The sequence below is a fragment of the Electrophorus electricus genome, chromosome 18, assembly GCF_013358815.1.
Source record: "Electrophorus electricus isolate fEleEle1 chromosome 18, fEleEle1.pri, whole genome shotgun sequence".
NCBI classification, from domain to species: Eukaryota; Metazoa; Chordata; class Actinopteri; order Gymnotiformes; family Gymnotidae; genus Electrophorus; species Electrophorus electricus.
The window spans coordinates 6,932,329-6,948,238 of record NC_049552.1 but is presented as its reverse complement, the minus strand read 5'-3'; the positions used below and the strand labels follow the sequence as shown (position 1 = coordinate 6,948,238).

General features: G+C 41.3%; 2 protein-coding genes across 5 annotated transcripts; one reads left to right on the top strand and one right to left on the bottom strand.

Moving 5' to 3' along the window:
- Positions 1–3: 3 nt before the first annotated feature.
- Positions 4–10,328, top strand: LOC113589247 (protein disulfide isomerase Creld1). Of its 2 annotated transcripts, XM_035536147.1 has the most exons (11): positions 4–168; positions 1,063–1,194; positions 1,674–1,756; positions 3,303–3,413; positions 3,490–3,581; positions 4,465–4,644; positions 4,786–4,881; positions 7,323–7,406; positions 7,650–7,745; positions 8,053–8,193; positions 8,660–10,328. In XM_035536147.1, the coding sequence occupies exons 2-11, from the start codon at positions 1,078–1,080 to the stop codon at positions 8,878–8,880; spliced, it is 1,221 nt and encodes a 406-aa protein (XP_035392040.1). In that variant the 5' UTR covers positions 4–168; positions 1,063–1,077; the 3' UTR covers positions 8,881–10,328. The 2 variants fall into 2 exon arrangements, with proteins under 2 accessions (XP_035392040.1, XP_035392041.1); XM_035536148.1 differs by lacking the exons at positions 7,323–7,406; positions 7,650–7,745.
- Positions 10,329–10,669: 341 nt separating this feature from the next.
- mbd4 (methyl-CpG binding domain protein 4) lies at positions 10,670–15,658 on the bottom strand. 3 transcript variants are annotated; one of them, XM_035536150.1, is made up of 9 exons: positions 15,460–15,658; positions 14,900–15,026; positions 13,969–14,426; positions 13,727–13,786; positions 13,451–13,585; positions 13,235–13,254; positions 12,975–13,124; positions 11,422–11,525; positions 10,670–11,308 (listed from the first exon to the last, which is right to left on the bottom strand). In XM_035536150.1, the coding sequence occupies exons 1-9, from the start codon at positions 15,464–15,466 to the stop codon at positions 11,284–11,286; spliced, it is 1,086 nt and encodes a 361-aa protein (XP_035392043.1). In that variant the 5' UTR covers positions 15,467–15,658; the 3' UTR covers positions 10,670–11,283. The 3 variants fall into 3 exon arrangements, with proteins under 3 accessions (XP_035392043.1, XP_035392042.1, XP_035392044.1); XM_035536149.1 differs by lacking the exon at positions 13,235–13,254; XM_035536151.1 differs by lacking the exons at positions 12,975–13,124; positions 13,235–13,254.
- Positions 15,659–15,910: the final 252 nt, after the last annotated feature.

Genomic DNA, 15,910 nt, shown 5'->3' with positions numbered 1-15,910 from the left:
CTAGAAACACAGATGGGGAAACGTTAGCTCGCTAGCTATATGTGGCGATCAAATCAGTTTCTATAATACAAAGGTTAATTTTCATTAGAAAACAGTTTTGCGCGTAATATAAGCGATTTTGAAAAGAAAGGTATCGAAGTGCTTCTTTGGCTTTAGGAAAACCTCAACGTAAGTATGTAGCCTAAGGATTGCTGCTCGTTTGCATCTGAGCAAGTACGCTAGCCAAGTCGCTAGTAACGTTGTAAATGTCGAACACGACGTACGCGTCGACTTTGCCATTCGCACACTCTTTACGATGAATGGGGCGAGCCTAACGCAGAAGGTAACTGCAGCAGTTTCTACTGTCGTATGAAGCATGGCTTTTCTTATTAGCCATCGCATAGTGCTCCAAGCCGTCGTGCAAGGCAAACCGACTGTGCTTCAGCTCAGCAATATGACGGCTCCCTGCGTGTTTGCACTGTAAAGTGCTTGGTTTGCACGTCGGTGTGGACAGCTAGAGCTAGCGACATATTCAGCGTTCACCCTGCGGTCACCGCCGTCGGCACGGTTGATTTGCCAATAAGCGTTGAAGCAGGATGTCCAACATCAGCATCGCTCCATTTGAAGAGATTGACATTTAGGCAGAGACGCCAGTTTGGGCCATGTTTAATCACATATACACTCTCACTCGCTCACCCCCCCCCCCAGGTTTTAACATCGCGGAACTTCACTGTTGGTGTTTACGCAAGCACAGGTGGTGTGGAACCTACATGTGTGAGCAGGGTAGAATTTAAATTTGTTAGAAACTAATGGTTGGCACAGGGTATTTGACAACAGCTTTTGAAAACGTCAAGGGGCATACATAGTCCATGTGAAAAGTGTAAATGTAATATGCTCAAATATGCATAAAATGCATGCTTAATGTACTGAACATATTAGAATTGTCACAGCTCAAAAAAGCCCTGTCAACTTTTATCATTTTGAGTGCTACCCTAGGACTGGGTTTGGGGAAAAACCACTTGGGTAGTTTGGCTTGATGCATTTTCATTTAGCTAGTTGAGGTTTGTTCTTCTTCCCTCCCAGGCTGTGTACGACATCATGTGCTGCTCATGGCCGCTGCTGCCTGCTCTGGTTCTGTCATCCGTCCTCTCCATGGTAACCGTGCAGACAGCGCCCTGCCAGACCTGTCGTAAACTCGCAGAGAGCTTTATCAAGGTGTGTGTCTGTGGGTGTTGAAGTGCTGAAGTGTCTGGCTAGGTCTTTCTCATCTAACATGGACCAAATCCTGTGGGTGGATTTTTTTTATTTTTTATTTTATTTTTTTTGTTATTTTTATTTGTTTATTTTATTATTATTATTTTTATTATTATTTTTTTCTTATTTATGGTCCATTTAATTTCTGAGCAAGACTTCGGGCTGACATATGAGTGCAGTAATCCTGTAAAAATAACTTGTCATGACTTGATATTTGAATCAAATGAATGAATGAATGAATGAACAGGCCAAATGTTTAAACCAACAGAATCAAATGCTTTTTTGCCATACTTGCATGCATTTGCTTTGCACCTGTTTCTTAAAAAGTGACTTTTAGAGTACAGGTTTTATTTTTCTGAACATTCAGGCTTAGTACAATCTTTGCTTTAAATAAACATAAGGATCGAAGCTAACACGCATGGACAATGGATTTGTTCCAGGGCCTGGAACGAACAGCCAATAAAAACTTTGGTGGTGGGAACACAGCTTGGGAGGAGGAGAAGTTGGCCAAATATGCTCGCAGGTAAGGTGCAAAACTCGAACACCTCATTCAAAGGAATATTCTGGTGGTTTTCAACGTAATCTTTATCTACCACATTTGTAGTGAATGCACAGTTACCACCCGGAATCATTTCAATGGGTTTCTCTGAACTGAAAACCTGTTGGCTCATAAGTCACTTGTAATGGAAGCCAAAGGGCAGTTGTTGAATTTCATCAACATATGTTTGAATTATAATATGACTATAATATGATTATGATTATAATATGATATAATATGACTTAAAAACTAAAACCATTAACACTAACTTTTCCCTGAGTTTTTGTGGTACTCGTACAAGAACAGGTGGAACCATGTTGACTTTCGACTGAGTGGTAATTGGCTAACACTTCTGCAAATGTAGTTCCGTCTCTGAAAGGCCAAAATACAGACTACATCTTAATTTACAGATATGTTTTACTGATGTATAATGAAAGCTTTCTACACAAATGTATGTTTTGCATACATTTATCGACAGAATTCAACAACTCTTCAGCTTCCATCACTGTGTTCTGAGTGCATGGGAATGTGTTCAAATGATTATCAATTTATAAAGAAATGTATTTGTAAAACATTTTTTTAAGTGCTTTTTACAATACATGTTTTCACAAAGCAGCTTTACAAATGTCCAAGCCCCCAGTGTGCAAGCCAAAGGCAATCAGTCCCTAGAGCATGAGGAAGAAACCTTAAGAGGAACCAAGACTCAAAGAGGGGGGCATCCTCTTCTGGCTGACAAAGGTCACCACAGTAATAACAATTTTAAGAGAAAAATAAATAAAGAATGGAAAAATAAGCATGGTAATCAACTTTGGGAGACTGAAATTAGGTTGACATTGTCCATTTGCCAATTCATGCACTTTGTGAACCCACGGACTTGTCTGCCTAATTTCTTAGGCAGTGTTCCAAGACTATGTGCAATAAGGTGTGCACCACTGGGATGTTTTTTGGGGGGGTTTTTAGGGGGAGGGAGGGTACATGGAAAATGTTGATGAATAAATGTGTGCTAGGGGGGTCAGTGATGTTTCAAATGCCTAGTCTTTATCTCCAGATGGCATAGCCATCTGGATTCAATGTCTGAATCACATAGGAGTGATCAGGACAGTTTGCAAGAGCGTAATCTCCTTTGATTGACAAGCATGCCTACCAGTATGTCACCAAATGTAGCTGTCATGGACCCCTGCCAGACTGACTTTGTGTGTGTAATGGCAGTTAAGTGAATTTTAAGCTTCGCTGCCAGAAGGGAGCACATTTGTATTGACCCCTGCCTGAAAATGACTGGAATCGTTGACTGCTCCAGGGGTTCTGGGAACGTGTCCCAGTGACCAGCAGCAGCAGTTTATTTTATTAGCCTCGAAATGCATCTCTCCCCCCCACCCCACTCTGACTGTGGCGGGAAACCCAGTCTAAAACGAAATCTTTAATTGGGGAAACGCTCTGAGGTTTTACGCCGTCGTTACGCAGTTGCAACCGCGGCCGTGTGTATTAAGAAGTCCCTGCTTCTGTCGTGCTCTCTCTACGTGCCGGCTCACAGCGAGACGCGTCTGCTGGAGATCGTGGAGACGGCGTGCGAGAAATCGGACTTTGAATGTAACAAGCTGCTGGAACAGATCGAGGACCAGGTGGAGACTTGGTGGTTTCACAGGTAAGCACAGGCCGTATGGTGCCTCGCAGCCTAGGGGGTTACAGTACAGGTAAATTAGGAATCTTTCTTTCCGTAGGCAGCAGGAGGCGCCGGACCTGTCCGAATGGTTATGCATAGAAGAACTCCGACTGTGCTGCCCACCGGGACGGTTCGGATCAGAGTGTGCAGGTACACGCACCTAAGCACTAATAACTTTGAGAAGACTGGTCTGATGTCAGGTATTAGAACCTGGGGGTTTAAAAAGTTCATAGTTAAGGTGATGAAGACTGGCTGGTCTCCAAACTGTCATTTTTCTTCCTTTTGTATGGGATGGGACAAACTATGACCAGCTGTGTAACACAGTGCAAAAACGTACATGTATAAAATGATGTTTGACTTTAGTGCAGAGGAACAGGCAATTTACCGCAACCAACAGATCTCTGTGCACAGTTCCGTGTGTTTTGTTGAAAACTAATTTTTTTTGGTTTTCCTCCACTGACTCTGTGAATCTGGGAATTTCCTCATCAGGCCCCTATACAGTCTACATGAATATTTCATTTAATGATTACAGACAGTGACTGGGTAAAAAAAAAATTGTTCTAGTGCCCAGTGCATCCTGTTTGTTCAGTGCGTCTAATAAAGCCTCCTAGAAGGCCATTCGAGTGATCTGGGGTGTGAAATGAGGTAACCGGCGGGGAAAGAATGATTCGTGGTTGTCAGGGTGGCAGTTTGTACGAGGCCAGGATGGGCATGTGAGCACATGCACGTGTACATCTGCCCTTCAGACTGGGCAATCCAGACAAGATTGACACCGTAGTGTCAGTAGCAGAGATCGATGGCTCATACATTAGACAGCTTGCCATAGCTCACCTACTTTCCTCATGCACAGTGCTTACAAAAGGATTAATCTGTAATAGTAGTAATAATAATAATAGTAATGTTGTTGTTGTTGTTGTTTCAGGCTTATTCTTGCAACCATCTGCTTGCATATGCGTTTACAAATGCACAGATGTATTCAGTAGCCATGCTACTGGTCAGTAGGTGGTTGTCCAGCCCACTTGTGCTTTTCTAGAGTGCCCGTTGGGTCCGGGGGGGGTGTGCGGCGGCCTCGGCCGCTGCGAAGGTGAGGGGACGAGGTTCGGAGACGGAGAGTGTGTGTGCGACCCGGGCTACTCGGGCCCTCTCTGCCAGAACTGCGCAGACGGATACTATCGGGAGAAGAGCTCCAATCACACACAGCCACCCTGCTCAGGTGAACAGAATCCAGACAGTTACTATCTGTATATTTTAAATGATCCTTTTGTTTCTCAGTATTTCACAAGTAGGCTTTAATTTTAAACAAGAAATATAGTTCTTAATAAATGTGCGTGCGTGCATGCTTGCGTGCTTACAGCCTGCTATCGTTCCTGTAAAAAGTGCACTGGGCCGCAAGACTACAAGTGTCTGGACTGCAAGCCTGGGTGGATCCTTCACAACAACAAGTGTGTGGGTGAGTTGTGCTATGCTGGCCGAGGTCATGTTAACCAAACAGTTAAAACAGGTCTTCGAACTGAACGGTTAAATTGAGGTCATTTAAGGAGCTGTTCGAAGCTGCCAAGAGTCACAGGTGGGTTTTGTTGTAACATATTCCAGGAAGATGGAATGTTGTATTTAAAAGCGTTGTAAGGTCTTTGTTTACTTTGAGAACAAGTAGAAGAAGAAACACAACCTTGTACACGATAAACTTGAATTCAAGTAAGACGTGGCGTTGCCATGTCCTGTCTGATGGCTGAGTGAAGTGGAGCGTTTTCCGGTTTTAAATTGGTAGTGGATGCATGGCTGTAGATTACACAGCTGGTACTGAGCCAAAATATTGGCTTCGCTTGTGTATATTTGCAAAACTAGATTAAGCAGGCCTTAAATTAAGGTGAACACTTATCTACTTGAATTATCAGTTGGTCCGTATACATGAACGGTTTGTCACAGGGCAAGATTCTGAGGTATTTATTAAGTCATTTAGGAACCGTAGTCATCTTGTTTGGGGGAAAAGAACATGGATATATATCTGTAAAGGCCATTGATCAGATTCCCCATTCTCTGACCATTATTTGACCAGTGCTTACTGACTATCACTATTAATAGGAACAAATACATTTCCCAAAATCTGTAAAAGGACAAAATGTAGCCTTTGGTACTCAGTAAAGCCTTGTACTTAGGCTGGTAAATGTATTCTGTGGAAGTGAGCAGGAATCTTGTCTTAAAACCAGAGTCCAAAAGGTGACTGGGACGAAGCAATAAGATTCCGAATGTTCCAAATGTAGTCAGCGTGTGGTCATTGACTGTCTGGCCTGATGGGAGCCAGCCTGAGCCAGCCTGAGCAAGCCTGCGTAGATGTAAATCGGGGAGAAATGCCAAAGTCAGCACTAGATGTCTTCTGAAGGAAAGCCATTTAAAACGGCATGAATTTGTCACTATAATAATTACATATTTATTTGACTCTTTTCCTCCTTTAGGTAAAATGAGAGCTAACTGGTGTTTATGTAATGTACAGGTAGTAATTTACATTTTGTATTTTTCATATGAGTAATGTATGTGCTTCAGGAAAACTGAATGGCACAGTGCAAAGCCCACCTCTGAAGTACTGAAACGAGAATGTTCCACGATGTCATGTCCTTCAGGCACGTGTGCACAACCCTGCACATCTGATAAATAAATGCTTAAATGAAGGCCTTGTGCTAGACCTGAGAAATCATTATTTTCCCACTACAAATACACTTTAAAAAGTAAATAAAGCATCATCATTTCAAGAAAGACATTGCGACCGTATGTTTTTACAAAAGCAAAAACAGAAGTACGGATCCTACTAATTATTGTGAATATTAAGTTTTAACAGAGATTTTGGTTCCCAGCGCATTTTAATGATTAGGTGATACTGGATCTCTGTAGGTCAATGTTCACTATAGAAAATGCAGGGTGGGACCATTAGTTGTAGCTACTCGTGAGGTTCTTTCAGTGTTTTTTATTCAGACTGTGACAGCATGAAAAATGTAAGAATCATCATCACTTTCCTATATCATCTACATGCAAGTAGCGTAACATATTTGCATCTAATATTTGTCTTTCTACAAGCTTCACTACTGTTTAAAAGTCTGTAAACATTCACAGCATCTAGAATTTGGGAAGTAGTGATGGTCTGGAAGTGGATACGTTGGAGAGAGAGTGCTCTCGATTGGAGTAGGCTAATAAAACAATGAACCCATCGATTTTCCTTCTTTTACCACCATTAACCAGGTGTTGGGCATGACACACTCAAGTGGCTTATTGCTTTTGTAAAATAACAAAAATACAGTATAATAAAATGCATCAATATTCAATCATTTTTAATAGTCCAAATAAAGCAGTGTAGTTTAACAGAAGGCTCGGCGTTTTAATGTTTTAACACCCTGGTGGATTAATGGAGTAAATGTGCTGTCTTTTGTATGCATTCAAGTTCTTTACAAAAGCTTTAAATGTGGCTCAACTAATAATATTTTAAAGCCTAACTTTATAATGAATGTTTTTTTAAAACTTGTCGGTTCCTCAGAATATTGCAATACTAAATAAAATGGTTAAAATACCTTGTGTCTGGTTTAGATTCTTAGATTTTTAATGAATGATGGTAAATAACAAACTGCTTAATGTCCTTAATTGACCTGTTGTAATTTGAAGCATCTTCCTGAAAGATTACATTCACATCATAAATGGACATCAAGCATTGATCATGAATTACAGGAATCTGCTAAATCAGTAGGCCAAAATTGCAATATAAAGGATACTATAAAATCAACAGTCTGTTGTTTCTCCAGACAAACATTCTGTGAGAGTGAACACTGCTTCTGGTGTGCGTGTAAACAGAACAAACCAAGCTATAGGTGGTTATGTGGTGTGTAACACTTACTCTCTGTATCACAGATGTAGATGAGTGTGGGACTGAGCTGGCACACTGCCCCTCCAACACTTACTGCTTTAACACCGATGGCTCATATGAGTGCAGAGGTCAGTCCTGCTGGTGAAACTGTGTGTGTGTGTGTGTGTGTGTGTGTGTGTGTGTGTGAAGGAAGGAGAGAGACAGACAGATGGAGCATATACCACCAAGAATGATGAAACAGGTGCGCATGGGTCTGTGCTTGCTACCTAACAGATGTGGGTGTGTGGGTCTATGCGCGTGTGTATGCCGGCATGTTAGCTAACAGGTGTGAGCGTGTTTTTATGTGCTACCTAACGCTTCCCTGTGTGCAGGCTGTGACCAAGCGTGTGTAGGCTGCATGGGAAGCGGGCCGGCTCGCTGTAAGAAGTGCGCCCGAGGATACCGTCTGAACGGAGCCAAGTGCCTTGGTGAGCCTCACACCTCTCTGACCCTGCTGACCTCATTAACTTCTCTGGCCACCTCCTCCACGTCAGCCTCGGCTGCCTGTGCCTGGGTCACGTTTTGATGCGTTAAGGGTGAGACGGGGTGGGGGCTGGGTGCAGACTTTTACCCGCTCCTGGCCAGGTAGTGGCAGGTGGAGCCGGAGCTAAAACTCTAGCGAACGTGAGCCCTCGGTAAGCCCGTGACAGCCGCAGAACACCGGTCAGTGGTGGCCAGCGGAGATGCTTCGGGAGTGTAGGACGTCATGTCCCGTCTGTTTCTCTCCCTTTCCAGACGTGGACGAGTGCAAGGAGAGAGTGATAGCATGTCCTGGCCTGAACGAGGCGTGCATTAACGAAGAGGGCTCCTTCCGCTGTGAGTGTGCACAGGGCTTCATACGTAGAGACAGCATTTGCGTGGAGAACCTCCTGCCTTGTAAGTACCAGGCACGCACGCACTCAACATAAACACGCATCTAACCGTTCTGCATTTACTAATGCTTGCTCTTTGATTCAAGTTAATGGAACATTTTGCACGTTTCAGAAAGCCAACATTAAGACTGGCACAGTTAGTCAGTCTTCCTGCAGTCTGCCAGCTGGCATCGACAGACTATAGTACTAGCAACATGTCATGAGCAGACAAGTACATGCTGGATCGAACAACCCTGTCTGCACAGGTCTTAGTTTAAATGAGGAGACATGAGCTGAAATAAGATGCGATGAATCAAATCTCTTATTAGTACCCAGAACCCTTTCATGAAACATCAGGCACACATTTCATGATCCCACACTAAGTAATGTTATTAAATAAATATAAAATATGAATACAATACTTCTCCTTAACACTTTCCTCTATTGACCTACAAATTAACGTGTGTTCTTTCTTTATCCTCCCCCTGCAGCGGATCCAGAAAAAGGTTTATTTGACGATATGACCGATGACGAGGTACTGGTCCTTCAGCAAATGTTTTTTGGCGTGGTGATCTGTGCGCTAGCTACACTAGCCGCAAAAGGAGACATGGTCTTTACTGCCATCTTTATCGGGGGCGTGGCTGCTATGGCAGGCTATTGGCTCTCAGAGAAAGGCGACCGTATGCTGGACGGCATCCTTAAAGGACGCTAATGAATCAGATGCTCAGGAATGGGATGGGGGGGGGGGGGGTGCAACTGGAATGCAAGCCTATCGGGCATCATAAACTTGAAGTGGGAAGGACTTGGAGGTTGAAAGGAGTGGCTATAAGAATGCAAGCCAATCAGGGATTTTGGAGGAGGGGTAACTGTTAGCAGTGCAACTGTGTCAAGGGCTGGGTAGTGAAAGTTTGGACTATGCTAATGGTTTGGACTATGCTAATTTTCTGTTTCCACAGTTTTTCTGCTGCTCACTATAAGAGACTTTACATAAAGAATTTTTAATAAACTTGGACCAGATAAGCATCTTGATAAGATATATAGAAATCACACTGAAGCTTGAACCATAATAGAATCTGTTAATATATGTTTGATACATAACACTGCTATAGCATAAAGCTAAATCTTGCTCCATTTTTTACATTAATGTTAAAAAATCCAAGACAAACAGCTTTTTTTTAATGTTTATCTCTTTTATCTATTCAGACTCAGCAAAAAACAGGGTGTATAAATGTTTTTTTAATTTTGAGGAGCTGAAAGGAGCGTATCTGAAGGTACAGATAGCGATACTAAAGGACAATGTGCATCACTTGTATCCCAGGAAGCCAATGTACAGGATGAGTGAACGAACCCCAGAGAGTAGATGAGCTCTCAAAGTGAAGGATGTTAAACACTTACGTATTTGGTGATTTAGACCTTTGTTCGTTTTTAGCTTTAGCAGTAAGAGGTAGATCAGCAATGATGATATACAACTTGGTGTACTTTTTAATTATAGAGTAATGATCCCTTTATTCAAGGGGATCTTTCATTGCACTTTGTTTGGCTTTTATATATTTATATTTATTTTCACCTCATATCTTAATGACTTTTTGTTTTTTTTTAAACTGCCTAACAATTCGTTTGTTTTTGTGTTAATAATGTTGGTGCTTAAAAGCTCACTGAAATTGTATAAGGCTGCTGCTCCTGTTATAATCGTCTCCCTACTGAAATGTCTTTACGTTGTGTGACCTCGATTCCATCCATAAATGAACATTATATTCTATCCAAGTAATTACAAATGATAATTTTCCTTAAATCTCATGCAGTTGTCTACCAAGCTGTGTGTGTGTCCCTGTGTAATTCTGGTAAGATCTGCATGAATTCTCTGTCTTTAGACAATAAGACCCCATCAGCAATGACCATCTTCTAGGAAAGTTGTGAGAAACACAGTTGGCTTGAGGGCTTTTTGGTGGGCTGTGTTCAACTAGGGTCAAACGTACTTGCCTTAAATTGAACACATAATTGCCAACCCCTGAAGTCTGCGTCATAGTCTACCTCCTGTTATCGCTTACGTTCAGAGCTTTGTTTTACAATATTGTCAACCATAAAATAATGGGTTTCTAATGATTTATTTGCTGTATCAAAGAAGTGAAAAGAGAATTTCAATAAAGCCTATTTAAATTATTTAGCAGACTTTATTTTTTACTTTTATTTCAGGCTTTAAGTGTTTTTTTTTGTTTTTTTTTTAGCTCAATATATGGAAATCTATGGAGCAGAAAGAGACTATCCCCGGGTTAGGGACGCTAGGCACTGTGCATGTGTGCGTCTTGCATCATTTGCGATGAATGGCTTAACGACTGATAATCTGAGTTGATGCAGATGTCAAAACTGCGTCATTCTTATGTGTGGAACTGACAGTGAAAAACACACCAACCGCCAACACTGTAAATATTACGATAGTAATGGCATACACACTTTATAATTCTCCACTGAACTTAAGGGTGGGGGGGGTGGCTTAGCACTGGAAAGTTTCCCCTTTTTATTATTTTGAGATGTGACTTGGAGACATTTCCTATAGAACTTCAGAAATAGTCACCAATTTATACATTTAAAACCAAAACAATTAAAAATGTGATTTCCTAGCATTTTCATCTGCTTATTGCTAAAGTGCCTGTAATTAAGAAAGCGCTTTAGAGTCCTTGTTAAGAGGTAGAACATCAGGAAACAGTCACTAGTCAGCCAGCGGCGGGCCTTTCTCAACAGAAGTAGAATTCAAGCAGTTTTTCTGAAATTTTTAGTTTCATTGGCAGACTGCACCTTTGGAAAGTTTTGCGAGTTAGGTTATGATTATGCTAATTACAGTAAATTACACTGAGTGCAGTTACATAATGAATCATCCCAAAGGTCAGGTAACGTTCATAGCGGTCACCCTCGGAGCACAGAAATGTCTACGTTGGGTGATTAAGTGAAGAGCTTAATTTATAAAAAATAAACATCTGCCATGGAAAGAGAAAGGATGATGTGGTCAGGCATGCTGGTGCTAAACATGGTTTTAAAGAGGAAGCAGTTCTCCATCTGTGGCGATGAGGTCAGATGCCCAATCGCTCATGGTTCTCCCAAAGCCAAGTGTGATAGTCGTTCAGCTTGTGATCATTTGGGATGACCTGAAAAACCCAGACAAGAAGGTGCACACAGACTGAACGTGCATCCAGTGCTACTTTTTTCTTTGCATTGCTTGTGTTCATGGGTACAATAAATGTGGCTGTGCATGTGTCACCTCTTTCCATTCCCCCACACAGAATATGCGGTAGGAGTCATTGCCGTACTTGCCGATGCCGTGTAACTCGATAGGATACCTCCATGACTTTGTGAGGTACTCATCTGGCAAACAGAAACATGAAAAAAGCCATGTGAGGATCATTATAGCAAAGGTTAAGCGTGTATATATTGAAACCAGCATGTGCATAACAGTTCCTGTTCATCTGAGAGTAGGGACTGGAAAAAAAGACTAAATACATCACATACATCTTTTTATTTGACAAAGTGTATATATTAAATATATAATCCTAATCATAATTTAATAGTTAGATTCAAAGGTTTTGCTCAGAACAGTTCAATATGTGAATTAGTAGCCCCATCAACCTACATTTTGACATAGAAATTAAATATATACAAGTATATACAATATTGTGATGGAAGACAAAATTTAAGCCTTGTGATTTTGAGAGAAGTAACTTTAATGAAATACTGTGGAACCTCTCTCGCAGAGGGTCTTGGAAGTTAGAGAAACATCTATGTACATGCTGATGTTTTTAAAATCCATAGTGCAATAATCTGGAACATTATTCTCCTGATTCCACAGAGGAAGAGACTCAGAACACAACAGACATTTCTGTTGACTGAAAACTTTGAATGTTTATTTACCTTCTACAGTATCACAATGCATAGTGGTGTCATTAACAATACAACTGTAATGCATTACAATAAGAATGGGATTAGTTTTGTACCAAAAAATAAGATTTGCCTCTAAAATTACATACAGTAGTATTTTGTTTCAACTACACAGATCAGTGGCACTATAATTTCAAAAGTTTGACACTTTGTATGTGGGTGGAGGAATTGGTGTATTTGAGAGACACGTTTCATAGCTAAAAGAAAACACACTAGCTCTGGGTTACTTAGCCTAATCAACAGCATTCTCTTCTGAAAACAGGGGGTAAGGTACATGTCATATGGCTGGCTAGATGATTAAATTCTAGCCAAAGGAGACAATGATTTCAAACTGCCATGGTATTTAAATAGTTTGAAAGTAAAAGGTCAATGCAACTAAAGTCAATTCTGTGAATGTAAAATTAGTCTTACTTTCTCACTGATGCAGAACTGGAAAGAGACTATACATTTCAACATAATACCTCAGTGTCTTCTTTAAGAACCTTTGAGATTTGTCAAAATGTTCCTATAATGGTAACTAAGAATATGTGAAATTGGTCATGTACTGTAAGTTCCCGTAATTTAACACTTGCTTGATAAACAGTGCTGGCTATAAATAGTTTGTTTGATGCTGTGGGCATGACACTATTACTAAACGGAATGTTTAGTTGCCATCTGTGATGAACCATTTGTGGAAAAACAAAATAGCAGCTTTAATAATTAGTTTGGATTGTGCTATGACAGTGACCAACAATCTGTTTCCTTTTCAAACTATTCTTCACTAACCCTAATCTGTCCTTACAAAGACCATCCTTCCATCATTTTGTAAATATCTGAAGAAGCATAACCAATCGCATCATCACTCGAAGACTAATCAGCCATTAGGAAGCAGCCACTCACCGGAGAAGCGGATAAGCGCTTTGGCTCGCAAGACATGGAGGCCGAGCGGCTGAAGGAGGTCAGCCAGCGCCTTCCAGTCGCTCGCCCGTGTTGCGTCAGCAGACGGGTAGCGCTCAAAAAACCGCCAAAGCAGTGGTATTGCCAACTTTCCTACACACCCAAACACGCATCCGCACGCCCAGCACAGGAGGCACTTGTTACATAAACACAGACGCGTTGGCAAACACATCGAAGTGGTTTTCCCTGTATCATTTACACACCTGACTCAGCACATGATGTCCTTTAAGTGTGTTAGAACAGAAAAAAAACACAGCAGATGGTGAACCCTGGAAAATAAACGCTCTGCATGCTCTCATGTGTGCACTGCACTGAGCCAACAGCATTATTCTAACAGTATATCACTGAAATAATAATCACTGAAATCTTAACATTAATTCAGTGTATTGCTCTTGTGTATAAACATGCTTTATATGCACCACTGGTTTTGTTGAGGAAGATGGTGGCCACTAGAAGCTTCCAGGGGTCGTGAAACAGGGTTTCTTGCACCAGGTTGAAGGGGGAACGAGGAGGGGTCCACTTTCTGAGTGCTTTACGTTTTGGAGGACTGAGACCTTGGGGAGAGGTGGAGGGAGAAAAAGGGAGAGAGATCCTGGATGAATCTTGGTGGAATGTTCCAGCATGTTAACTTGATTCTCAGACCATCCCTGACAGACGTGAAAATGTGTGAAATTACGCCATTTCGAGTTACCTACCATCAGTCTTTCTGCTGAAATACGGACTGGTTCGGCGCTTTTCTGCCAGTAATCTGGTGCCTGAAACAAAAAAAAAAGATGAAATAAACAGAATGGAACAACCACCACAAAGATTCAGTGAAAGCAACCATTATTTTAGGTGACTTTATCAATCTTAAGAACTTTTCATATGGAGGTACGACTGTATGTAATGATATGTAATATGATATGGTGAAGGGGCAGTACGCTGAGGAGGAACGCACCACTTTGCGCGTTTCTAAGAGGGGAACAGCTCCCCCTTGTGGCCGGGTCAATCAGTTTTCCTTCATTCACTTGATCCCGCCCTTCCACATCCTCGTCCTTTCCGTCACCATCTCTGTCGCTGTCTGACGCGGCCTGCACCCTCACGGTGGGCACCGCGGCTTGTGTGTTCTCCACCGGAGCTGCTCCGCTGGCCGGTTCCACGCTCGCGCTCTCGGGCCCGCTCCGCTCCGGCTCCTCTCCTTCTTCGCTCTTCCCATTCTCCGTCTGCGTCCGTCTAACGGCACGCTTCCTCGCTTGCGGTGCCCTCCCCGGCCTCCCTGCCTGCCTCTCGTGGCGCTGGGAGCCTCCGAGGTTATTTCCGGGTGGGGTGAAGCCGAAGGAGCCTGTCTCGGTGCTTTCCTTGGAGAGCAGGTAGTCCTGGAGAGCTGCTCTGGACCTGAAGCGCTTGCCCTGAGGACTTAAAGACAGCAAACGTATTTTACACCTTTTTTTTTTCCTTTTTGTTTTTTACACTTATTTAAAAGTCCAGGTATTACAACAGACACCAACAGTGATAATACAAAGACATTATTGCACATGAAACATTTAGATCATTTACCAGCTCTTGTTAGTAGTTCATGCATGTTACTGCACACTGACAATGATTCTCACCATAGGAAAAGGATTTGAAAATCATCATTATGGCCCCCAGCTTCACTGTGTGTGTGTGTATATATATATATATATATATATATATATATATGAAGACTTTGTTATTCTACAGAGCTAAAGCCCTAGTATGTATGGGATTGACTTTGGAGTCCATTAAATGAATACTGCATGACATGACAAAATAGAGGATTTTTGTCAATAAATTGGTGAAGCATGAAGCATGAAGAGGTGCAATCAGAGAAAGATGCTCTACTGGGATCAATCTATATTAACACCTACCTAATGATATATGTGTCTGTTTTGCCTGCTGTCTTGCCTTGTTTTCGTTGCTTTGTCTCTATTGTCCAGCCAGGAGGCAGCCCTTTTGTGGTGACAGGCATCACCTCAAACACTTCACAGTTTGCTTCTATATGGTGAACGAAATATAGACAGTCTGTGCTAAAGTATGTTGGATTATTTTAATATATGTGTTCTTATAATAAATTGTGTATCATTTTGTCAAAGCCTGTTTCCTGTATGCACGTTCTGTCAATTTCAAAGTCACCTAGCTATATTTTTAGCTGTCTGTTAAAAGCTAAGCTCAAAACAGATCATTACACTACACCAAGAACACAGTAACAGCCACCTGCTGCTCTAGATTTCCATATAGTGGTTTCACACACTAATTACAAAGCCCATGATGTACCATAATTATTATGTACCATTATTATTAAATAAAGATCTTTGGAAATGATCAATTTCTGCATTGAAAATGTAATAAAATAACATCAACCGTGATAACACAAGCATTTCTGAACATGAAATAACTAGCTGCTTGAACCTTTTTCTTATGGACTTACTTGACATGACTTCCCGCGTAAGTTACATGCGAGTTTCAGACTTCGTGCATGCCTTTATTCGGTATTGTTCATGTATGCCACGGAAATCATACCACAGAAATAATGCTGGCTAAACAAATGCTCGTTTGCAAAAAAAATGTTAAAACTCTGCTTTCCCTTATCTTGAATAAAACAGCTAAGCTTCGTTTGCTTGGGTCAACTTCTTCTTCCTTTCACGTTAAGTCGCAACCATAACCATACTACTGCCACCTAACGTACTGGGCGATCCGCTTTAAAATGTTCACGTACTCAAATTCAATGGAATTAATTTTGTTCCTTTATATGATCAAACTTAATGAATTTGAGAGCAAAACTATTGACATTTCAATGCAAATAAAAACACTGCAAGTAAAATTGCTATATATATATATATATATATATATATATATATATATATATATATATATATATA